Below are 26,317 nucleotides of genomic sequence, written 5' to 3'. Positions count from 1 at the left end.
TTAATACTTGACTCTACGCCCACATTCATAAGTACTATATAAACAGTTTATAATGCACTATGACACATAAAATGTGACCTAAAGTAGTAAAATTCAACAGTGTTTACATTTTTTAAATGTTTAACAAAAGTCTTAAAAAAAGGGTCTGACCTTTACACTGAGAACCAGTGGATCGGATTACCCAACTGTATAAAGATTCATCTGGTAAAATATTCAAAACAGTAAGCTTTGTTTGACTTTATTGTCATTATCTGTTCATACATCGGGAAGCCTCCACTTGTAAGAGATGACAGGAAGAGCAAACATTTTTAAAAATAATTTTGGGATTCATTTCACGATTACCGGTAGGACAGCAGACATGAATTGGGGAGAGAGAACAGGGGAAGACACGCAGCAAAGGGCCGGGTCAGAACCGAACCCACGGCCGACTGCAGGAGGACTCAGGACTCTTGCAGGGCTCCTGTGCAGCCAGGTAGAGCAACAAGTTTTGACAAACACATCAATATATATGGCATAAAACTACATTATAGTTTGCTATTGGTATTAATAAAATGTTATTATACACTGTAAAAGGCTGAATACGGAAAGAGGTTTCAAATAAAATGTCATCAAATGGGATGAGTACACAGCCTCTTCTAAAGCAGGCGAGGAAAAAATCCCCTTCAAATCTTTAACAGGAAAAGAAATGAAAGAGTCGTGGAATAAGGATCTGAAACCCCACAACTGATATCTGGTCACGTAAGAGACATTTTAAATGACAGAATGCATCTTATTTTTGCACCTTATTGCCATCATTTTTGTTGTATTATTGTATTATATATTCTGTTCATGATTGGTGAGACTTTAAGCCTTTAACACAAACACACTCACTCATTTTGCATCGAGTGTGTGACTGGACAATGAGCTGCTGTTAGATCTGTTGTCTGTTTATTCATCAGCGTACATCTGTGTATTCACACAAGTGTTGCCCAAGAGGGAATTGAACCTCTTGAGCTCTTGTGAGAAGGTTGGGTCATCACACACACACACACACACACACACACACATTTGATGTGGGCATTGTTGTCTCCAGTGTGGTAACCAGAATGGAGAGGAGACAGAAGGGAGGAAGAAAAAGAAGAAAAGAGGAACAAGCTGGTCAAGGGCAACTTTAATTTTAACAGGATCTGTTTCTGATTCTGTAAAACTGGAGGGCATCATTTAAATTATACATAAAATATGAAGAGGACAAGACTCATCCACTCAGGAAGGAGAAGAGAACAGTGGGAGGAGAGCAGCCTGGAAGTAGAGGAACACCAACAGAAAACAAACAGCTAATAACTATCATCTTTATTTGTCGGACATTTCTAAACAAAAATATATCACACCAACTATTGAAATAACAATCTATAAAATTCATAATTAATGTGTTTTTTTAAGTGGTGGCACAAATTGTGTATATGGTACTAATACACAAAATATAAAAGGGATTAAAGAATATAACCTATTAACATTTGAATGATTCAAGCTGATATTAGTTATTACACTGTGGTTTTAAATCTACACTGGTGGACCAGCAGAGTGAAAGCAAGTAAATATGTATGTATGTATATAATGTAGAGCTGACTCACAGGAAACGTTTTCAGCACAAACTGCGATCAATATATCCGAGACAGAGAATGTGAGGATCTGTGAATCGGAGGCTGAACAGTGCAAAAAAAAACTAACATTAAAATACTCGGGTGGATAAATAAATCGGAGTCTTCAGCCCATAGTGATGATGAAGGACTTGTACACCTCTCTGTAGGCGTTCCGCAGCAGGACATACGGGAAGCAGCTCTCCAGCATGTCCTGAGTCAGGAACGTAGACTCCTCCACGATCTAAATGAACCAGTGTTGGAAAATATCACATCTCAAGTCGACAAAACTGTATACGTGCTCCCATTGCTGATCTTAATCTGTTTTCTAAAGAAGATTAGCAGCTGTCGTTTTTGGCAAATTTTACCCTAAACGGGGAAAATACTGCAGCTGAGCAGTGGAGCTGGCACAGATGAGTTGCATTACACTTTGACTACAGAGGAAATATTTCCTTATTAGTTAGTAGGATTTGCTGGTTTTGGTATTTTCACAAAATTTGTCGACAACACACGGAAATGTTGTCTTATACTTTAAATTTGTTTGGAATATAATGATATTCTACAGTTTAAAATCCTTGTAGTTTGTTGAGGATTTGAGAAGATTGTTGATCAGGACCAAATAAATGAATGTACTTTAATTATGGCTGAAAACAATAGAAACTCATCTGTAGTTTGGAAATGAAAAGCTCTTCTCCATCCATTTTAAACCTCACTCCCACTTTAAAATATGCAGACTTAATATAAAGGGTTTAAAGTTTTCACTAATGACTTTGTTGTTAATGATTCATTTATTATTGCCTTACAGATTAGAAATAAGCCATTAGAGAAGCCGCTGCAGGCTTGATGGCTTATTGTACAGAGAATAGCTTCAATTAATGAATCATAGACTGTTTCCATTAGTCAAATTATAAACCCAGTCGTGCCTTATTGTGAAAGTGATTAGTGGCAGACCTACCATGTGCAGGAGCAGGTAGACGGATTCTCGGTTTTTCACCTCCACTCTCTCCACATTTTGTCCCAGCTGGAGCAGAGTCGAGGAGGCCATCTGTGGGGTTTAAAAAAAAGAGACGGATCAAAACAACTAAAACGTTTTACAGCACTGGACTGGACTGGGGCAAAATGGGTCCAAGAAAACACTGAATACGCATTTTATGTTGATATCTATTGGCTTTATTGAAATCATTTGTATAATACAGTCATTAAGAAAATCATGGATTTAATGTTCCCAAATAGTTTTTGCTTGTGATTGTGTAAAATGAGTCGATATCTACTTTAGACTGGAGCCTGACCAATTTGAATCAATAAAAATCTGCCAATATAAACCTTTTGCAGACACATTGGAGTTTATGTTTGCCAATAAGCCTCAATATGAAAACTTTCATTTTACAGAATAAACAATGCAGGAAAGATAAGCACTGTCTTGAAGTCTTAATTCAGGTTCTAAATATTTGGTGGTAACTGTGTTATGTGTTTTATTTATAATTATTTATAATAAAGTGTAGGTTTAAAATGTAAAATATCAAGCCTCAATTACCTTTATTTGTAATAAGAGTTTTAAATATAAGAAATAATTGAATTTTTTTTATTTAGATTTACGTATTGGTCAATATCAGTAGTGGAATTTCTTTATTCCTGAACATTAGTAACTGCCAAATATTGTCCCCCAGAAAATTCATATCAGTGGGGCTCCACTTAAGACCCCTCATTACAGGGTGCAGATCTATGAGATTTTACATGAATTGAGCATTTTGTCCTCTTAGACTCTCAGCAGTTACAGAGACTGAAGATCTAGATTTAGATCGAGTTGTTGGGAACCATTGTGTTGATTAACATATTTATGAGGCCAGAATTATTGTTTTTTGGCTTGAAATTGTAGGAAAGGTAATAAAACGTCTGTCACTCACCAGGAGAAACTCTTTGAGGTGCTGCTCTATGTTCTTGTTCTGAACGGTGAACATGGCGGCAGCCAGCTGGTTGATAGCTGTAGCTAAACAGTGGATGTTGTTGTTGTGGCCTGAGAAGATAAGAATACAGAATTCATTAGAAATAGAGAGAATGAAACAGCGTGTCCTGTAACTTTAGCCTCACAGAGGATGTTTTTGTAGTCGGACGATTAGAGAAATTAACTTAATGAGCTGTGACTCGTAAGAGGAAGTGTTCTGAGCAGATCTCCTCAGGCTCACGGGGTAAATATGTTTCAAACATGGCAGTGGAAAATGGAGACAAAGAAAGCAATCCGAGACAAACGCCACCCTGTGCCTTGATAGAAATCTTGGCTATTTGCTGCTCTTAATGTTGCAGTCCAGGCTCGGAGCCAGGCAGTCAGGGTCAGCACGGCCACATGCCAAGAGTAACCGTATCGATGCACGTCAGCCAAAGTTATCTGTAAACAAAAGTCTCTCAACAGAAACGTGTTTCACATTAACCAACATACTTCGGCTTCGGACCACGTCAGTCAGACTGGAAAGTATGATTCACAGAGATGCTAATAGTGTTTCAGGGTGGAGTTTGTTTTTTTATCCTCTATCAGCAGTTGGAAGGAGAAGTGATTGGTAATTGGTTGAGGGCTGTCTGGAGACTAATCACTGTCAAGCAGGTTGCAGCAGATGAAAATGAATGAATGAATATGAACCTCCGTGCTCTCTGCTGTAGGACGAGTTGGCGTCCAGGGCCAGTGTCGGCAGGGACACAGCGACGTAGACGAGCAGCAAAGAGGACAGCTTGTACTCTTCATCGATGGACGTGTTGTCTGCGGGTACAACATTAAAAGATGAAACAACCCTCTCACTTCCTGATGACTCAGCAGGAATGGCACTAATAGGTTGAGCGTTACCTGTGAGCATACTGTTGATCGCTGTAACAAGGGCAGGATCGATGCTGCATCTCAACCCTGCGGCGGACGCCAACTCAAAAACACTCAGCGTCTCCTGTAAGGTCATAAAGCAAAGAGGCATAACACTGACATGAAGTACAATTTAATCCCTTTCACATGCAGTAGTAAAAGGTTTCTGTTTAACATTATTTGACATGTTTTTCTCTGTATCAGCATTATGTCTTCACTGAAACTCTATGGTTTTAGACGATATGAAATAAACCCAAAGACCCCATTCTAATTCAAACGTATATAACACGTAACTTCGGCCACTGGAGGTCTCTCAATCTAAACAATAACAAAAACACCTAGATTGACGACGTCATGAAGCAGTGTGGGATCATGGGAATGGTTGTCTTCACCACCATTGCCAATGAAAATCATCCTGACGTGACTCAGGTGCAAATCAAGTTCACGGATGAGGTCATGTGTTAAAGTTTTAATCATGTTACACAGGAAATGGCAACGAATAGTCGTGACCTTTTGCGAGTGACCAATAGCAAACAGCTGTGTAGCTAGCTGGCTAGCTGTGTTTTAGCATATGTTGTTTGCCCGGGACGTTATAGCAGAGACGAACAAAGTCATCTGACATATTACCATCGGTGAAGAAATGACAATGGGTAGCTTCCTGTATGTATCTTTTTGTTAAATACAAAAAGTAACCAAGTAAAACAAGAACTTTGCAAGTTTCAAAAACCCAAGTAGTAGTAAGTATCACTCCTGATGCATTAATATAAGCATGGTAAGTATGTTTTAATGTTGACGCTGGTTGAGCTAATTTTAACTATTTACCGTCGGGCAGTACAGTAATATATCAAACGACAATCCTATGTTTTGTAAAATCTTGATTAGTAAAGTAACTTAGTAACTATAGGTGAAAATTAAATCTAGTGGAGTAAAAGGTGTAGTGCATCTGTCTGTAATGTAGCAAAGAATGGCACAAAAGCAGATGGCATGAAATGGAAATACTCAATTAAAGTACCAGTAAATGAAATATGTACTCTTTTACTTTGAAATTAAAAGGAAGTTGTGTATAGTCAGAACAATGTTCAGCTGAACAAGATGAGTTTCCAATGACTTGATGTTTACGGGGTTAAATTTCACGCACCATTTAAATGTTCATCGTTTTGTCGTATTTTATTGCCCATTTGCTTCACCACAAAACCACAGCCAAGGCTGCTCTACTATGTGCTGTGCATGTTAAGCTGCAGAATGAAAGTGGTGCACAGTCATTGCCATGAGGAGGCACACTGGATCAGTAGCGAGTATCTTTGTCTTGACACAGGTTTTTGATCTTGGCCTATTTGTGGTTGCACGGATGGTTGGTCTGTCTGTGCAAAATGTTTCCACTGATGTGGTTTAGAGTGCAGCGCTGCAGCAGCGATCACAGTCGCTCTCACGGAGGCAAGAGGGGGCTGCTGACGTCTTTGGGGTTATCCTGGCCCGGGCTGTGGCACGACTGTCATTCCTCACTCAGAGGCCAGACGTAAGTAAAGGGAGCGGGAGTTCACCAGCCACAGCCGCACAGATTTATCTCCAGAGGGAGATAAGGAATTTAATTTGGTTGGTACTGGAGGATACAAAAAATGGTTCTTTGCATCTCTCCGGTTCAATTCTACTGTTACTCACTGTCTATTATTTAGACAGATTACATTCAGCTACACATTGAGCAGCATGGTCTGTGTTCTTAACCTCTGATGACGCTCCCCAAAGTCCCACACGTAAATATACATTAGGATGAATATGACTACAACTGTATGTTTTAAATTCAAAAGTCTCCCACATTATGTTTGCCCTCTGAAAATAAACTGTTAATATACTGTTCATAAACAGTGATGGGATGATTCCAGCACAGTGAAAACCTGCTTATAGCACTTTACTCCTCTGTGGGAGCTCAACATATAGATGCTAAAAGCTGTGTTTTACCTTGATGTCGGCTTCAGGGGAGATGAAGTCTTTCATGTACTCGATGGGTCCCATCAGATACGGGCAGTGCTTATGTAGGATCTAGATTAATGGATAATATAACACACATATTACAGGAAAGACCTTTACATACAGTCAAGGTCAAGGTCACTTCTTTTCCAGCTTTATATAACAACAGGTTAGCACAGTATTGAGCCATAAATCACCTGTAATATTTCATTATTTCTGATTTAGACATGTAAAATACTTTGAGATGTTACAGCAAAAGACTAAAAAGTTAAAATATATTAAATGGGACCTCCATCAATTTTACACATCAGATTCTGCCCACAGGTTTCATGGTTACAACTGTAATAGTGTTGTACTACTACTGATATTGTAAGTTTACGCGGCTCCAGACAGAGATATGTGAAATCTGATAAACTGATGTCAATTGAGTCAGCGCTGGGTGGGGCTGAACTGACGGCCGTCTGTGATTGACATGCATTATGGGTACTGTAGGCACCAGGTTTTGACAGGGGAGAAAAGTGTGCAGAATATAAAAGACGAAGTCTCTTTCTAAATCGATTTCTGCATCCCGCGAAACCCTTTAGCTACTAAATCTGCAGCTATAATTAACTTAAAATCCACTGAAAGCTTTATTAGAGCCTTTCAGCTACGACATTTCATCAATAGATTAAATGTTAGAGTTTGCTCGGTTGACATAATAACCTACACAGCATAATTCTCTTCTAATTTGTGAATATCAATGACAATGTATTACAAACTATTCAATCATCTATCTAAGATATTTCACATTATCAAAAGATAATATTGTGCATTACATCTTTCAGACAGTCCTGTGCCATTGATTTGAAGGACAGAATCACCCCGATGATCGTCATCCTCTTCAGCACGTTCTCTCCACCTACAAGTGCATATGAAACAGATCAGAGTTCAGTCAAATCAAAGTGTGTATTATACACTTACATTAACCCGTGTGCCCTCTAAAGCAACACAGGGTGAATAAGGCACCAGTTCCTCTGATTATTTATATTCAAATAACTTTGATACTGTGGGCTTTAATAGAACAAGAGTGCCATTCTGGGAAAGGTCAAGTATTAAGATCGTGAATCACCCGTTAGATTTTTTTGTAAGCTTTGTAAAGATATTAAGGGAAATTGTTGAAATTATTTGGTGATTGCAGCCTCAGAGGGAGAAGAAATTGATCCTTATGATTTCTTATTATTTCAGTTTTTTTACTTGATCTTACTTGCTTGATCTTGATCGTACTATATACTAAGTAGAGACTTCTTCTAGTATTTTTACCTCCACATAGAAGTTTATGTTTTCACCCCTGCCGATTTCTTTGTTGGTTGGTTTGTATGTTTGTGATCAAGATTACACAAAAACTTCCAATCAGATTTCCACGAAACTTGGTGGAAGGATGCAGTGTGGTTCATGAAAGAAGCCATACAATTTTGGTGCGAATTCAGATCATGGGGCGGATCTGGGATTTTTTTTCCCCTACATTTTCACCATTTTCTCAGAGAAAAATGTATGTATCCTCATACTTAGAGGCTTGATATCTATGAGTTTGTTAAATTTGATGCAGCTTGATTGAATATAAGGATACTGTTGGGCCTTGGAGGAAGTATGTGCTCTACTGAGCAGTTGTTAATTTTGTCACTTTTATTGTTTTGCACATGGACATGTGGTCTGCAAGTACTGATGTCTTCCTGCTCCTCATCAGATCGTCCTGACAGCATCTTTTCAACACTGAAAACCTCACATAACTGTTATGCAGGCCCAGTTCTTTATGCATGTGAACACATTATAAACAGGGTAGTGTTTAAGAATAACAAATGAATCCTAATTTGTGTTTAAAGATCATTCTATAAGAGAAATACAATGTTTATGAACAGGGTCCTGCTTTTCTGCTCATACAAGCCAAATAATGGTTTGCCAATAAGCATAGAAGTGATAATGGCTCCTGCTCGGAGTGATTCATCTATACTCCTCCTTCACCTCTGATTGTTTTTCCTCTTCTCCCTGTCATCACATTCCTGCTCCTCCACTTTGTCCTCTATCTCCAGTCTCACATCTCAATTCCTTCCCTTTCATCCCCTGACCTCCTCCTTCACATCTTGCTCCTCTTTATCTCTCCACTTCTCACCTGTCAGCCTCTTTCTGAGATTGGCCATTTCGTCCGGTTTATCAAAGTTGCTTCGCATCTGTACCAGGGTGTCCATGTTCTCAATCACCAGTTTCTGACAGGACGGGGAAAAAAGAAGTGAGATAAGCGATAAAAATCACCTTCAGGTGGGAGTTATAGGTCATAGCTGTGACCGATCTGTCGGTGGGTTCAGAGCTGCAGCAGTGGCCACTCCTCACTTCAATCATAGGTGTCAGGGTGCGGGAGCGTGACGCAGTGCAGCAGAACAAAGTGCAGCAGCACAAAGTGATTTCTTCTACGTGACGATCGGCTGTTTTTTAAAGAGATACACGAGTTTGACAAGATGAATTAAAAGTACAAAGGTGCTTGTAGATACACACCACAAAACGTGAGACGGATCAATTTAATTCTCTACACGGAAGAAACTGTTATATGATTTACCCCTGTGATCAGAGATATAGATTTATAGATTTAGTTTATCCGTGAATCTTTCTTTTTGACACAGACTATTTTACTTTATAAAACAATATTATTCCATGTGAATGTACGATGTGTAAATGTAAAATGAAAGTGGTTTCAAAGGATCGTTGGGCAAGATACTCAACCTCAAATTGCCTGTGCCTACAGTGTATAGATGCACTGTATGAATGTGTGCGTGAATGGGTGAATGCAACATGGTTGAAGCCCTTCATAAAAAGGATCCATTACCATACGATAAATTCAAGTGATTAACTTATGTAATATATTGTAAACGATTGAATATATATATATATGTATATTTTAGTATGTATTTCATCAATGTATATTAACATAAGAGAAACCAAGAGAAAAAGAGATTTCTTTACAGAAAATGAAAATACACATGGAAGGACAAACATTTTAAAATAAAGATCCCCACACGTGTAATGAAGATGATCCAAAGGTGGAGTGCTAATGTATCTTCAGTTTATATAGCAATGATTTCTTTTACATCCTAACCCGTAAAAAAAAGCATAAAATTAAGGTTCTTGCAGCTTTTTGTTTTTAATGTTACATGTTGCCTTGGTCAAGCAGAATAATCTTAAAATAAGCAACAGGTAGTGCTCAGGTGTTTTCATCAAGAGACTCTAAATACCATCACGTATAGGTGCATCATCACTTCACTACAACCTGAGGGAGGTTTTTCAATGCCTGTCCATGTTCCAGGTTCAGGAAGGTTAATTTATTAAGTCATTATATTTTAGCAGATATCTCAGATCACCTCACTATTAGATCTACATGAACTTCAAACTGAAAAGAGCCCACTGCATCATACTGTACCTTCAGCTCGCTGACTTGAGAGGTGATGTGCCACATCAGGTTCTCACTCACGAACTTCAGGCCATATGGACCGATTAGCTCCGCCAGGGCCTGTAGCTCTGTTCAGAGGGTCACATGAATAATTCAAGAATGACGACAGCAGGGTGACGAGGGATCGACAGATGCTTGAATTAACGTTGATGTCGAGCAGCAAGGCACAACCCAAACCGAATGAAACTCAGCTGAGGATCAACCTGAACCTCCACCCCATTGCATTACATTTACAGTAATAAGACAAGGGTCAGATTGAAATTGGTTTGTGAGTGTAGCTGAATCAATGAGAGAGAGAGACAACTGCCGCTATCAGACCTGTCACCCACATCTCTGCCTGAATGTGTATGGATAAGGACGTGTGTGGTTAAAAGTGGAGGTGGTTAATGGAGACGAGAGTGAGTCACTGTGGAGTAAATATAGACAACGATGATGACAGTGTGAGGGGGCGTCTATCGGAGTGCAGCGGTCTCCAAGGTACCAGGTCTATGAGAGCCTCGTGAACGCATCTCTGAGCATAGGTGCGAATTATATCCGTGTTTACTTGTGTGTGTGTGTCAGCTAAGGTCAGTGGAGGGAAAACAGCTTTAACACAGTCACGAGGAGGTGCGCTGCTCCTGCAGGCCGACACGAAGGAGGAAGAGGAGGCTGTGGTGGAGGAGACGGACGAGCAGGGGGAGATGATAAGGAATACTTTAAGTTTACCTTAATCAGGCAGTGTCAGAATAAACTACATGACAGGCAGCGTGAAAGAAAAAAAGCCACACACCACGGCAATAACAAGCTGTTGAGCAATAACGCTCGCTCTGCATGTGGTGACACAGGAGTGAACGAGATCAGCACAGTTGTGTCTTTGGAAACGAGTGAGTCATCTCTTGGATCTGTGAGGCCCCTGAACATGAAACCTCAGAGTGCAGGGGAACTTTCTGAAGATGTCAAGTGCAAAAACAAGCGTCTTCGAAAAGTAAAAATGAAGGAAAGGGTTAGTTTCTTACTGATCCCTTCTAAGACTTGTCATTCAAATTCTCTCAGAGAAAATAAATGTTAAATTGTTGTCAGACTTCAAGACTGAAAATGTCTTTGTTTACAGTGACAACAAAAGCATAAATGCATGAATGCAAACTTCATGGCAAACCCAACTTTGTTGCTTCAGTGACACTGACTAGTGAAAAACTGTATTATCTTTCTTTCTTACTATTTCAAAATACCATAAAAATACAAAACTACTCTGGGTAGAATCACTAAAAATTTTTTTACAGTAATGTGAGTAAAGTGTTTTTTTACTGTATTCTTTATAGTGTAAACACAGCAAGTGAAAAAAGTTGCACTTGTAATTTGGATAATAGATCCATGAGCTTTCAGAAATGATAAGCTTCACATTAACATGTTGACATTCAATAGGCTGCAGATTGAAATAGTGTGGTTGAGATCTGGGGCCGACCTAAAATATCGGAGTACTCCTCTGCTCTGAAATTCGCTTCATTATCAGTCGTCTGGTTGACGAAGCAGTACATCGCAGGACAGTGGACGATCATGGAGTTGCTGGCCTGACGCAAGAGACTCTGCAGGTACCTGAGATGCAGAAAAAAATTAATCCACAGCCGAAACAAGTAAATTAAAGAAAGTTAAAGAGAGAGACAAATAACAAGCATCAACCGTGGGGGAGGAAGTAATCAAACATTTAAATTAACTGAAATTGAAGTAAACTTAATTAAAAGTAACTTTAACATTTCTACTTAAGCAAAGGTAAGTAAGTATTTACCTTTAAATATACTCAAAGTATTCAAAGTGAACTGTAGCATTTTCCCTTATGCAACGGTCTTCTACATCATTAACTGTGCCTGTTTATATTAAGTTTAATACAAGAATAATACAGAGTCTGTCCTTTTAAAAAGCTGCTGATGATGCAACGGAAAAACGGTGTGATTATCCTTCCTGTGCTTTTCCATATACGTCGGTTATGATTTAGGGGTCAGTGAGTTGTTATATATTTGGATACTTGTGTTTTAAATGGACACTTGAACAGCGTACAAGTGGATAAACTAAGTCTTTACATCACACACGCACCAGTTAGTGTAGAGGGTCGTGATGGTCTGCCGTCCACGTGAGTCCAGCGGCTGTGTTTGCTGCAGCAGGACGCTCTTCACCAGCCGGGTGATGTCCACGTTGATGTAGCTGGAGACGCTGTACAGGGTGGATGTGTAGGCTTTGATTCCTGCCAGCAGGTCTGAGGGCCGGGCTATCTCCTGGGTGGTCTGGTTGTAATTGGCCATTCTCACGATGATCCTGCGGAAACATGTTCCACCGACGTCACTTATCGTCGGCCCAGAGTGGGTTCAGTGTCGGACAGATGGGACGGGTTAAACGAGCCGTGGCGACATGGCACCACTCTCATAAGGTCAGCATTCACTGCTCCGAGGCAGCGCTGCACTTTGATTTATTTTTTGTGTTCGGGTCCCTCTCTCCCTGACTAGACTGTATTTACAATTTTGGCTATGGAGGGGTCACTGGGAGCATGCTGCTACTCGAGGGCGCTAATTTTAGGGCGACAGGGGAGATAATCATCAGCTAAGACAGGGAGACTAAGCAGAGCATATACACAGAAACATTAGGTTGCCCCGGTACCAAGCTCTAATCTAAATAACAGTTAACAATGAAATGACACAGAGCAAGGGAGTGACATGACGGATCTCCTCTTAAGTTTGTTTTCAAGTGAGGGCAATGTGGCCTGACATGGAGGAATCGGCTAGGGAAGCAGGATTCATCATAGTGATGGAGGAGACATTTCACAAGAGGCAAGCTCCAAATTATTCTCTAACTCAGGAGGATGAAAAATAAACTGAAAGCAGATTTTTCAATGGGTGATGATTCGAAGAGAATCTATCTTGTGATGTTTTTGACTTTAAATGCGAGTGGACAGCATGCATGTGAGTATTTGAGCCATAGGCTGTGTATGAAGATGGATGACATGGCTCCTCTTCCTCTCACTATACAGAAATGAAGCCATAATATCTTAGTATCTACCATCTAGTGCCTACAACATAATTTGGAGACTGCGCTGTAACTATCAGGATGGAGCCTCGGTATTGATGACCCACACTCGACCAATCACGAGTCAGCTGTCAATCATGATGTTTCACCCTGTACTCACAGCATCAAAAAAACAACTAAATCCAAACTTTTCTGAAAAATCCAATCCAAACAAAAATCAGTGAGAAAAGAATCACCTACAATGACGGAAACCAAGTTTGAGTAAAATTTATCTGACGTTATCTTTGACTTTTTAGTTTGGTCCATGTCCCTTGAAGGAAACCAGTGTTATGACCTATGCTGCAGCCAGCCACCAGGGGCAATCAAGATGCCTTGGCTTCACTTTTGGGGAGCAGTCATGTCGTCCATCTTTACTACCTCCACCAATGGGGTTATGTTTTCATCTGCTGGTTAACAGGATTACACAGATATCAATAGATTGGTTGCCATGTAACTTTTTGGAAGGATGTGGTAAGAGACAGGGGACAGGGGACAGGGCCCAGTAAATATTTTGTAACATCGTGAGGCAGTTTTCGTCACTACCACTGATTTCCCAGAGGATGATTAATGGATGTTGATGTAAAATAAGGCACATTTGGTGTGCACATCTTGATTGAATTTAAGGGGAGTGTTAGGCCTTCAGTGAGGTTTGTGCTCTACTGAGAGCCATTCTAGTTTATTATCTGTGATTTGAGCCAGCAGTGTGAAAAACAGATAAAATTGGGGCATTATGTTGCTACACTGAGGCACAGTTGTACTGCACATTAATGCTCTAACAGAGGAAACACTGTGACATGGCCAGTATGTTTCTCTCTCACAAATGAAGTGGATCCTAATGTTTGTAGTTAGACTATTTCGGACAGTAATCACCTCCACCAAGTAGGTTATGTTTTCACCTGAGGAATGGCTCCTGGGCCTCAGAAGAAACCAGTACATTTTAGTGCAGATGTGTTTATATTTCTACCATAAAAACAAGGCTAGCAAAGGATTGTTTAGCCTTGGTGGAGGTAAAAGGTTTTCATGTACCCTCGGGGGCTTTTTATACACTATCATGTCTCATCAGATCATCTCTATTTATTCCATCAAATATAATACTCCCTCTATCCCCACTCGGCATACTCAGAGAGATACGTCTCCAGATGAGAGAGGAGGAACTCTGTGGGGACGACGATGTGGTCGAAGACGATGAATTCACTGCAGAGGCTGTAGGAGGAGCAGAGCTCTGTCAGCGTCAGATGCATCTTGTCAAAACTGGAGGATAGAGACAGAGAGAGAGAGAGAGAGAGAGATGAGGGAGAGAGAGAAGAGGGAGGATGCATCCTTAGGACAAATATTTTGACAATGACTATAGTGTGGATGTGTTGTTCTCAGACAAATAAGGTAATAAACGTTTTGGAAAAGTGTAAAACTCGGGGCAGAGGGGAGGAAAACTGAGAGCAGGGAGAGAGACAGGATTACAACTCTACAGATTTAATTAAGGTGCTTTCTGACTGTGGCTATATACAGAATATTACTGAAACAATGTCTCGAAATAAAATGTGCTGCCAGTAAAACTGTTTCTCCAAATGTCTGAGGTGTTTAGTTACTTATTCTAATGGCGTGTTTCACCACCTGTCAACGCTGAAGGGTAATAAAGTCCACAACCATCTCTTCCCTGCAGGGGAGAACATCTTCATCCCGACAATTTAAAGTAAGAAACGTGTCATTGGGGGGAAGAAAGTGATTTGAAAACCTCTGAAGACATGGACATGCATTAACCCTAACCTTCACAGAACCAGAATCCAACACAGCGTTTATTCAACTGCAGATAATGATGGTGATAATGCTGCATGTTTCCAGAAATTGGGGATGGATTAATTACAACTTCTTATGCCAGTACAGGAAAATGATTGCAGCATGAGGCAGCGTGAGATAAGAAGAGGAAGAGATTAGAGATAATGAGGGAAATATGAGCTGAGCTGACTTGGTGACGATGATCCGATCTTTCCTCAGGCTCTCGGCGCCCGGTTTCTCCTTCTGGACCTCTCCTTTCTTTGGCAACGGCTTCTTCTGCTTTCTGTGGCGAGCGGCGCTGATGGTCTCGGCACAGTGCCAAGGCAGCAGCTGAGGGGTTATCAAGTGGAAAGAGATAGATGGGTTCGGGTTAGAGAGAAGAAAGTGGAGAAAAAAATCCAGGTAAGCAAATATTTAGAAAACGTGCTGAAACCGAAACGCGGCAGTTATGTGTTCACGTCACAAGAAATCTTTCAGAATGTAAACGCTTTTGTAATATTCTCCTCAGGGGATTGGAAAAGCAACACGGCCTTAATCAACAGCAGAGTTCTAGCCCCGTCTTATCGTTTTATTCAAATTTTTCACTCTACCCGCCGCCTCCGGCTAAATCCACGTGCCGAGCTGTGACCACAGAGCGATTATGTTTGGATATGGAGTTTGACAGAATCGATCTCCGCCACATAATTGGTTTCTTTAAACCTGGGAAAAGACTCCACCTGGTTGTTGAGGTTGCACTGCTCAGCACATATCTCTACCACCACACTGCCGGTCTGCTTGGATATGTGCTCCAGGAAGGTCACACACAGGCGCAGACTCCTCTTCTCCATGGCCTCTATCTGGAAACACAGACACAGAGCTGTGTGTGAGTGTGGAGGACAAAGTTGGCATATAAATAAAAGTACAAAAACAGTACAGAAATATAGATTCATGGAGAAATACACTGCAAACGGACAATGGAGAAGTATAAAGCAAGAAATCCCAATTTCAATGTGACAGCCTTAAGGTAACTGAGAAAAGTTGCAAACAAGCAGACTTAACATTTTGAACAGACTACAAAAAAGATATATATTATATAATTTTCACTTTCACTCAGACGATGATTTCTGTAGTAGATTTGCTGCAGATGACAGAACACTGACCTCTTCTGGACAGAGGGAGTGTCCACAGTGGTGGAAGTGGGAACAGACCAGAGGGAAGGACATGAGGTAGTGCTTCATGGTCACCTCCTCCGTGCTCTGGTTGAACATCTTCTCAAAGACACGTGAGTAGAAGCTGGGAGACGAAAAAAAGAAACAAAACTCTTCAAGAGGAGAGGAGAGACATGTAGACAATGAGTAAATTGATGCTATAAGAACGCGGTGAAACATCATTATTGACGGCTGAGACTGACTCGTGATTGGCTCCAAATGCACAAGATGGCAGCGTCTATATCTATAATATTTTAGCTTAATTTCTGGATAGTGGGAGGAAGTGGAGACGCGACGTCCATCTTTATACATAGTCTATGGTATGATATATTCCTTCAAAGAGAAGAGAAGAGAAGAGAAGAGAAGAGAAGAGAAGAGAAGAGAAGAGACTGACCAGAATATGGACACTTCAGATGTCTCCTGAAGCAGCTCGTCCACACTGTCCACCATCCTGGTGTGAAACTGGATCAAGTTCATCACCCTCGCTAAGTCGGGGTATTCCTTTATCAGCAGTGGGGCTTTGTTCACGCTTGTGTAGGCCTACAATACAACAAGGAGGCTTCATGTTGATATGTGTCTCCATCTTGAGTCGTCAAATATGATTTTGCACTTGAACAATAAACCTGTGTACCTGTAATCTCAGCCAGTCCAGTCTAAGCCCTCGGAAATCAAACTCCTCTTTGTTTTCCACTGCAGAGAGAAATTCCATTCATCATTATAAGCATTTCATTCATTTATTTTTCTCATTTTAAATATATTATAGTAAGTTGCTGTTGTAACCTTGTTTGACAGAGAGAGCAGACAGTGTTGAGACAAATGAGCTCAACAGGACGGATTCCTCCTCTGGACACACATACATGTTCTGTTATGGACAGAGACACAAAGTTTAATATATATATACTGTATATGTATTGTTGTCTATTTCCACTTTGGCAACATCTGCATCTAAAACAATGGCAAAAAGAAATGCACAGTACAGTGTCAGTATACCTGTATGGTGTCATTGAGAACCAGGGCATCAAACTGTGCCAGGTACTGAACATGGTAGCGCTGTATTACATAACTGTACTTTTTCATGAGACCATGCAGCTTCTCCATGTAGAACAGCAGCTCCGCCATCTGACTGGGGAAATGGAAAAAAGCAAATTAACACCAAATATTTGCACATATCTTCCGTCGCAAAAGCTCTCCGGCACAGTTTAGGATAATTACATTGCTAAAACCTAATATGCACAGCTGCTGCACTGGGGATTTTTTTATTGCAGCAAAGGAAAACTTGATTGTTATTTTTTTACTGTTATTTCTTGGGGTCAGGATTGAGAATGCACCATCCATCCATTTACACCTACAGCCGTTTAAGAGTCTACAATTAACCTGACCCCAATCTGACACAGGGAGAACAAGCATGCAACATCCAATATATGCGAACTCCACACATTAACTAAACTTGGATTTGAACTGATAACCTTCTTGCTGTGAGAAAACGGTGCCAACCGCTGTAACAACATGCCACACAAGACGACACCATGAATGAATAGAGAAATATGTGAAGACTGACAGTCAGATTATTCTGCACTGTGTCATGACACTGTGTCATTCAGCTACATCAGTCCACGGTGTGTACTTCCTCTGTTCCTATGACCTACTTGTCAATGTAGTCCTCGGGCGTCTTCAGCTTTGGCATGTTCTCCGAGTGTCTGACGAGCCACAGGACCTCGTCACGGGAAAATGACAGAGCCATGAAGACAAACAGGGCCTTGGGGGGTTTGATGGGAACAAGGTTTGGAGCTGGATCAAGGACTTTTTCATAGGTCATGTACCCAGATTTTCATTTTGAAGTTATAACTTGGAGTAATGAAATTATTTAAATTCCAAGTGCCACTGTTATGCTCATTACTGTACTTCTACCTTTGGTCCCAGAAGTCCAGGTTCATCCTCCAGCACGTTGAATAATTCCTTTATCGCTCCTCTCAGAAACTGCCTCCTCTCTCTGTGCATAGCCCCGCTGTTGATGACACAGGAAGTGGACAAGGACATTTGGATCTCACAGCTCATTTCAAAGTAAATAAAGATATATTAGAAAAAGTTTCTAAGTTTCCTGCCAGACTCACCAGTTGACCAAAGCATGATCACGGCATTCCTTGATGTCTGCGACTCGCTTACTATATCTGAAAAAAAAAACAGGCAGTTAAGGTTAAAGTTAAAGCAGTTACAGATGTCGTCCCTTTTTCTTTCTGACTTTCAGGCAATCAATCACTGTATCATCCAAGCTGCTTCTTGCTAGTTCCCAAATCTTGCTATTACTCTGTTTCTTCTGTGTTATTTTGAAATAGATTAAGAACAATTTAGGAGTTTTTTTATGACCAAATTCATTTTAAAGTAATCTCACTTCATGTGCATATCTTAAACTGTAGAGACAAACACTTTAAAAACTAGAATTGCACACAGTAGAGTGCATACCTCCGCCAAGGCACAGCAGTCCCCTTATGAAACCACATTTAAATTGATGACATTCTGATTTTTATTTGGATCAGCACCAAATTGCACACACTTATAAATATCACTCCCCTCAGCATGTCAGATGACCATTTTCATTATGAACCATTAATTATTCTCTGAGATATCAATGATAAAAACGCCAATGTTTAAGAAAGTGAAAAAAAGGTTTTCGCCTAATCTTGCTTACAAACAAACCGACAGACAAACACTGAAAACCCTATTGGTAGAGGTATGACTTTGGTCAATACTTGCCTTAGATACTAAACACACAACTAAAGAGACCAGAGGAGAGACCATCAACAGTTCAGACTCTTCACTCATGGCACAATTTAAAATCCATTATCCGTATTTAAGTGTGTGATATACTGCGTGCAATAAAGACTTTATTACCTATCATCCCCCCTCTCTAAAGTTTAATTAACCAGCTCTGTCTATTTTCCGCAGCTCAAAGTAAAGAGAGAGAACACAGTGGAGCAGTGCAGCTTCCGTACCCCTTGATGCTGTCGAACAGGTCCTCGGAGACTTTGTGTATGTTCAGGACTTCATCTCTGGTGAGGGTGATGTAGAGGCCGCTCCGCAGACCCATCTTCCACAGCTCCTGGGAGGCCTGGTTGCTATTCAGGCTGCTGTGGCACAACAGGAAACCGACTGCGAGAAGGACATTTGGCAACAATCATTACCTGAAGGACTGTTACTACTGTGATCAGTGGTTAAATCATTGAGCTTTAGGACTATTAACAAGCTAAAGTTACAGGAACTGCCTTTTCACAAAAGAGATCACTGTTATGGGAGAACTGGGTGTTATTGAATCTATAAGACATGTCCACACCAGTTGATGCTCCCAGAAACGTTTTTATTTTACCTCCCAGGTAGGAAACGTTTAACCCTAACCCTAATCGCAACCCTAACCCTAACTTACCAAGGTCGTAGAAACTCATAGGTGGTACCAATAGATCGGGCATGTCCGCATTAGTGGGGGTAGAGCCTACTCCAAAGTCTCTACGACATTCACCAACCCTAACCCTAACCCTAATCGCAACCCTAACCCTAACCCTAACCTTAACCTCCATTGAAAAACACCGTGGCTAAGTAGTTAACACTGCAGTAAACAAATGCCAAAAAAAACAACAACAGTCAGGACTTGTGAGGTCACAAACCTAAGAAACCAATCCTATCAACTTGTGGGTGGGGTTAGTAACTGTGAGGGTGGAGAGACTGAAAGCAGGGATGGGGCTATATTAGCATATTCACAGATCCCTATCACGAAATGAGGAAGGAAGGTTTAGAGTTGCATTTAATTTTGAGGCCATGAGGGGAATTCTGTGGGGATTTACAATTATCCTTTATTAATAATGAATAATGAATAATTTGTAATAATTGAAGACGTCATTGTGAGGTTGGGTCATACTTACTGATGATCCATCGCTCCATCGTCTCCATGGACAAGTATTCACATGCTATCTGTAGTGGACAGCAAGCGTATTAGCACATTTACAATAGCATTACATGCACTAACTTCATAGTGAAGATAGGAAATGGTTGCCTGGAGGTGATTTTCATTTCCTGTGGTTCTTGTATGAGGAAACCACAGACAAAAGGGGGATCATAACATGACATCATAATGACCATAATAGAGTGTGAGGATGACAGAGAACTGGAGGGTGCAGAAAAGAGAGAACCAAGGGAGGTCAAGAATCAATAAAACAAATAATTTTCTAAATTATAGTCCTATAACTGAACGACAGGGAAAAAGGCACAAGGTTAATATCTAGCATGTGACCTTCTGAGACAATAGAAATACTGTTGTTGCCTCTTTTGACTGTGACACCATCTCTCATCCCTGGAAAAAACACATTTTACAACGCGACCCCTTTCCTTTGTCTTTCTGCCTCTGTCAGAGATAAACACAAGGAATGAGTGGGCAGGGGGGAGGACTCACTGTGTCACAACAAGCCGGGTCCAACATGGCAGCTGGAGCGCTGAGCAGGCTGAGGAGCTGGGCATTCCGCCACTGCTCCGCTGGCAGGTTCCTGCGTGGGTAGACGTTCTTCAGCGATAGCAGCGCTGCCGTCACAGACTAGGAGACAGAAAGAAAGACGGTGATTGAGGAAGCTGGAGACAGAAAGAGAGAGGGAGAGTTCAACAAAAAAGGAGAACGTTATTCAAAAATCAACTGGAGGCTTAAAACCTGTGGTTTGATTGTTTGTACATAAGCCTAATTTATGATTCACCACACAGACAATAGTAAATACTGTTGTTAAATAAGTAAATAAGAAGAGGAGGATAGGTTTTGTCTGTCTGTCTGTTAGTTAGCAAGTAAATACAAAACTTATTGGTGTGGCTGCAGATCAGGGGAAGGATCCACAAATTTCTCTCACTTTCTTTAACATGGCCAGAGCATTTTTCATTGATTTCTAAGAGAATAATTCAGGGACGTTGATGAAAAAAAAGGTCATTTTTAGGGGACTGATATTTAATGTGTGTGCAAGATCCAATTAAGAATCTGGATCTAGAGAATTTAAATGTGCTTTCATAAGGGAGCTGTTGGGCCTTGGCATCGTCATGTGTCCTCTGAGTGCCCTTCTAATATCATTGTGTTGGTTCTGTGTGCAGCACTTACAAGGTACAGCTTCAGTGTCAGGCAAATGTTTGTCCTCATACATTGTCTGTGTTTTGCTTTTTAATGGTAGAACTGTTTGTTCCAGGTGGTACAAGTACATCAAATATGTTCTTTGAAAAAAAGTTCTTATAATTCAGTTCAGAGGTAACAAACTCTGCTTGCACAAGGCACCATCTGTAAATTAATTATGTGCGATGCCTGCTCAGAGCTCTGACCTCAACCACCACCATTGGGGTGACTATGAACATTTCACTGTCTGTATCATTTAGTGCTAATGTTCTGTGTTTAATACAAGAATAATCAAAACGTATCAACACAGATTTAATTGAATTTTTCACTTTTTCAGAGCCACCTTCCACCTTTCAACTAAAGCAAATCATCAGCTGCTGTTGTACCTTTGCACCCTGTGTGTACTAATGGACTGTATGATACTTACCCTTGTGTGAGGGCCAAACTCCTCAGTCATCTTCTTCCAGGGATGCTCATACTCCACAAACATCTGGCCGAGTCGCGGGTAGGACAGGTCACTGTAAGATTCATTACAGCAGATAAATGATCAGTGTAGAGACAAGAGAGAGGTAAAACGTTTGACTGATGGCATTAGTATCAGTCTAACTTTACCTGTAGAGATTTTTACTGATGTTTTAAGTATTTACTAATGTTTTTTGGTGGCTGAAGACCTGAAACAGCTCCTTCCCCAGGGAAGAGCTGTGTGTGGTGTGCAAGTCAAATGTTACATTAAAATGTATGTGTTTGTGTTTTCTGCTCTTGTCTCAAACTATGAAAAGCAACCTGTGGTTTTTGGAATGTATAAATAATAAATATCATGCAAAGCAGGCAGACTCGAAATGTCAGAATACAACCTGGCAGTAGGTTTGTGGTTGACTGTTGATGTCTGTGGCAACTAAAATTATAATTATATATAACAGTACTCTTTCTGGCGGCTGTGGGAACCTGTATTGGCCTTTATTATTTATCATACAGGGACTATGTTGACCAAATGCTGTCTTGAGCAATAAGGGTGAGTAAATTGAAAACAGCATCCATAACAACATGTCTTACGTGTGTGTTTTCTTTGAGCAGTTTCATGTGGTCTTACCTGCATCCATTGGTCATCTCATGGGCACAGTTGAACATCCCCACCAGAGCCTTCTTGTCGTCGATGCGAGAGAGCATTATGATAACTGATGTGTAGGTGACTATCAGATCCAGGTACTTCTTGGTGAAGTCAAAGTTGGTCGCCTGAAATCAGAAATTTCAGTGTAGTCTGAAACTACTAACCCACTACATCAGCATACTACACACCTATATCACATCCATGTCCCAAATGGAGCCAAGTGTTACACTGTCAGTGTTAAGAAGTGAAGTTCTATATTTAATCAAATTTTGGGGAAATCATGGGAATTATGATTTAGGATCATACCACAGATATACGAGACAGAAGCATATGCCTACTACAGTTCAGCTACAGCCCTGTTCAGTTTCAGTCCACAAATGTTTCCCTTTTATTTTTCGGACTCATATGAGTTCACTGCAAGCATTGGCTTTTGACAACTGAAAACTCAAGAGATACCCTCAAGGCAGACTTGAGATATCGTGTCCAAGAGACCAAAAGATTTGTTTTGTGAAACATTGGCCTTTGACCTTTTGTGTCTAAGTGAACATTTGTGCCAAATTTGAAGAAATTCCCACGAGGTCCCTGAGATGTCGTGTTCACAAGCCCCAAAACATGATTTGCAAGGTCAGAGTGACCTTGAAGTTTGAGCTTTTAGCATTAAGTACTAATCAGTTTATCCATGACCTCAGCTAAATGTTGGGACTAAATTTGAAGAATTTCCATCGAGGCGTTCTTGAGATCTCACGTTCAAAAGATTTGGACGGATGGACGAATAGACTGATAACTCACAGACAAAAAGCCTCGGCTCTGACCACTGAGCAGAAGCATAAAAACTGAGAATCAGCTGAAAATAATCTTAATCAGCATTATTCTCCATCAAAGATGAAACTTTATTCTTCTTACAGGTTTATAATCAGAAAGATTTCAAAAGATTTGGAGTAAAATATCTCTTTGTCCGCTTGAAGTGGATTTTGAAAGATAAATGTATAGTTTCTCAAGATTTAATAATAAAAATTCTGTTCAGTGAAAATTGTGCTTGATCAAATAGATCTGCAGTTATATTTGACATGAAAGGTCTTGAAAGATGCTCCCCAAATAAATCCAAATACGTGAGATGCTCAATATGGCCACATCGAGCGTGCGGATCAGATGTCAGGAGACAGAGCTCACGGAAATAAACAGTAGGATATACATAATGCAAAAGGGTGGAGGTGCCAGATTAATTATGATAATGAAAAAAAACCTGACAAACTGAACAGGAGGAGGTGGGGGCGGTGAGAAATATGTAACATGTACTGTAGCAGTAAACACCACAGTATTGACAGTAACTGAACAGTGAGTGATTGTCAAAATCATCAGCAGATGTTGTGTCAGACTTCAGTAAATACTCACAATATCAAAGAAGCACTGACAGGCGTCTATGGTGTTCAGCAACTCATAGACATGATCCTGAATGAGAAGAATCAGATAAGAAAACTTTCGGCAACAAAGCAGCTTTTCAACCATGATGAGCCTCAAATGCAATTTCCTCAACACGTCATCATTTTATAGCCTAATAATCACTGCACACCTGCACATCCCCATAACATCGTGATTAGCATATTCTCACTCCTACAAATACCCATGATGCCTTGGCCCTGGCTGCGACCTCCATCACAGAATCATGCAAATGTGCAGGGGGGTGTAACAAACGGTTATTTGGAATAAAAATCTGTTTTCTTCCTGAATTAGAATAAACCACTCTATATGTAAATGTATTCTGGAAATGAAAAATATTACCAAAAAAATGATTGTGCATCAGAAACAAAAGAGCCACCGCCATTTTCCTATATTTATAAATGACTCATTTAAACCCCAAAAAAATGTATTAGTGTTTATTTTATTTTGATTGTTTTTCATTGTTGTGAATGGTCAGCGGCCTTTAGCAACATATTGGAGGAGTTTATGTAAAGAATGAATGAATGAATCACCCTGAACTCTATGACGTCCAGGAAAGAGTCATAGTAGCTGGATGTGGCTGTCATCACTTCAGCTTTCTGTCGTTGGATGCTGGTCAGGCTTTGCTGCGATAAACAATGATTGAACAATTTGTGGAATGTGTTAACATAAATTTAAAGACATAAATTTACATATATACACAATGTTGACACAATCCAATGTTTTGTAAGAAAGAAAATGTTGCATAAACACCGGGTCACACTTACAATGTTTCCTCTGAAGTCAACGTTGGGGAATTTCTTGTTGATGTACTTGATGGCCGACTCCAAGGCTTTCTCCGTCAGGAAGGACGGACGCTGCTTTGGGTCTGTGCAGATCTGTAACAGAGGTTATAGAAATGGTACGGATGTTAGCGTGCGATGAGTTTGCACATCACCCCGTGACACCGGGAGTTCTCCTGCCCTGCAGCGACTGCATGTGGGTCTGCTTGGCAGGATTTGAGTGGGGATTTTTTTACTCTCTGTGCAGCAAGATTAGAGCAAAGCACGCTTGTCAGCAGAAAGTCACAGAATCCCGGACAGGCTGAGAAGATGACAGGCAGAGAGAGAAAGAAATGTTCTCCCCAACTCCCTCAACAACAACTGTCAAGGTGACCTTCAGCAGAACAGTTTACACCAAACTGCTCCTGTGAGGCTTTTCAGAGGCTGACAGTAGAATACTCTGCTGCAGCTCCTGAGAATGATTGTCATCCTGCACCAACCAGTGCAGTCTTAGTAAAAAAAATAATTCCCCTGACTCATATGTGGTCAGTTAGGACATTTTGTCAGTTAATCTTTGAGTCCAAGTGACAATTGGTCAAATGTGGAAGAAATAACCTAAATGCAGACTTGAGATTTTATGCTCAAGAGACCAAAAACAAGTTTTTTGAGGCCCCCTTGACCTAGGACCTCTGACCATCCAAATCTAGTCAGCTAATCCGTGAGTCTAAGTTAATATTTGTGGCGAATTTGAATGGATTCTCTCTAGGCGTTCTTAAGATAATATGTTCACAAGGCAAAAAAGGTGTTGAACAGTCACAGCGACCCTCCAAATTCTTCAGTGAATGTTTGTGCGGGACATGACAAATTACCCATGGGTGTTCTTGACCACCAAAATCTAATCAATTAATCTTTAAGTCCTTTTGAACAATTGTACCAAATTTGAAGAAATTCCCATAAGGCCATCTTGAGGAGGCATGAATCTTTAATCTTTTAAAAATTAACCAAAACAGGACTGCTTTTTATTACTGTCATTATGTGCCTTTACATGCTTCATACAACTCCGATAGGGTGACAGAAAAAGGGGATGTTTGTGTATGCATGTACACAGTTGATAGAACCTATTCTATTTTCTCACGATCCGAGTGTCACTTCCTCCTTCTTGTCACATCCAGAGATTTCTGTCACATCAAAACAAACCATCACAACCATCAACCCCTCGGTATTTGCAGCCACTTCTCAGCAGCACCTACGTTACGGAGCTCTCAAAAGATAAGACTGTTAAATTATTGTATTGTACGACTACTTCACTATGCTGGTGTGTAAGTTTCACAGCATTTAGCTGAAGAATAACTTCGGTTTGTGGCGGCTGTCGTCTCAAACTTATTTCCTGTTTGCACTTCCTCTTTGCTGAAAAAGCCCAGTTGCAGTTAAAAGACTCCGCTCTTGTTACGCCTGAGCCGGTGCACAAACAAAATACTGTTATAAACAGTTAGAATAATGTCTCAGCATCATGGCTGCAGTTTGAGTAACAGCTCCTGGAGCATTTCTTGCCTTTGAGAAACAGTTGGGTCTAGACATGTTGTTTGCATCCTTTAGGAGTTGTATTTACTTGCAGCACAGATTATTCAATGTTACTTTCATTTTAGTCGGTATCAATGTAATAATACATTTACTTTAAACTGTATATTTGTTCTGTGTAATAACTTTCACAGAAGCACATTAAAAAAAAAATGTACAAAGCGTATGAGTCGAAAGTGAAGTTCCTTATTTCTCCTCTCTGTCACACACATTAGATTCATCTTCCTTTTCTCCCTCACCTTTTTAATGTAGTTCATACGTATCAGCACCCCATTCCCTCTCTCATTGAGGATGGTAAGCTTTTCAGCCAGTTTCTGTTCGTAGGCCATTGTGGCGGACACACTGCACCTCTCCCTCCGTTCGAGCCTTGGCCTCCTGGTCCTGTGTAGCAGTCGAACCCCTGGAAACAAGTGCACC

General features: G+C 40.5%; 1 protein-coding gene across 1 annotated transcript; it reads right to left on the bottom strand.

The window, feature by feature from the left end:
* Nucleotides 1-1,314: 1,314 nt before the first annotated feature.
* On the bottom strand, nucleotides 1,315-26,317 carry nckap1l (NCK associated protein 1 like). Its single transcript, XM_035152868.2, has 31 exons — nucleotides 26,140-26,317; nucleotides 24,329-24,439; nucleotides 24,095-24,187; nucleotides 23,517-23,573; nucleotides 22,107-22,249; nucleotides 21,444-21,534; nucleotides 20,327-20,464; nucleotides 19,800-19,848; nucleotides 18,879-19,035; nucleotides 18,000-18,056; nucleotides 17,797-17,893; nucleotides 17,535-17,644; nucleotides 16,879-17,011; nucleotides 16,669-16,750; nucleotides 16,520-16,578; nucleotides 16,283-16,428; nucleotides 15,841-15,973; nucleotides 15,418-15,537; nucleotides 14,892-15,031; nucleotides 14,048-14,179; nucleotides 11,966-12,184; nucleotides 11,340-11,470; nucleotides 9,869-9,966; nucleotides 8,570-8,663; nucleotides 7,239-7,321; nucleotides 6,415-6,495; nucleotides 4,450-4,543; nucleotides 4,249-4,365; nucleotides 3,521-3,630; nucleotides 2,572-2,661; nucleotides 1,315-1,860 (listed from the first exon to the last, which is right to left on the bottom strand). Exons 1-31 carry the CDS (start codon nucleotides 26,227-26,229, stop codon nucleotides 1,744-1,746), a joined length of 3,372 nt encoding a protein of 1,123 aa, XP_035008759.2. The 5' UTR covers nucleotides 26,230-26,317; the 3' UTR covers nucleotides 1,315-1,743.

This window comes from Hippoglossus stenolepis, chromosome 3 (assembly GCF_022539355.2).
Source record: "Hippoglossus stenolepis isolate QCI-W04-F060 chromosome 3, HSTE1.2, whole genome shotgun sequence".
In the NCBI taxonomy this organism is placed as follows: domain Eukaryota; kingdom Metazoa; phylum Chordata; class Actinopteri; order Pleuronectiformes; family Pleuronectidae; genus Hippoglossus; species Hippoglossus stenolepis.
The sequence above is the reverse complement of the archived record's forward strand: the minus strand, read 5'-3'. Positions and strand labels throughout refer to the sequence as shown.

Coding starts and splice junctions, on each gene's coding strand:
- nckap1l (XM_035152868.2), bottom strand. CDS start 26,229: ATGGCCTACGAACAGAAACTGGCTGAAAAGCTTACCATCCTCAATGAG. Junction 22,250..23,516: donor GTCAGTGCTTCTTTGATATT/GTGAGTATTTAC, acceptor TTCTGATTTCAG/GCGACCAACTTTGACTTCAC. Junction 7,322..8,569: donor TCTCAGAAAGAGGCTGACAG/GTGAGAAGTGGA, acceptor ATGCACTTGTAG/GTGGAGAGAACGTGCTGAAG.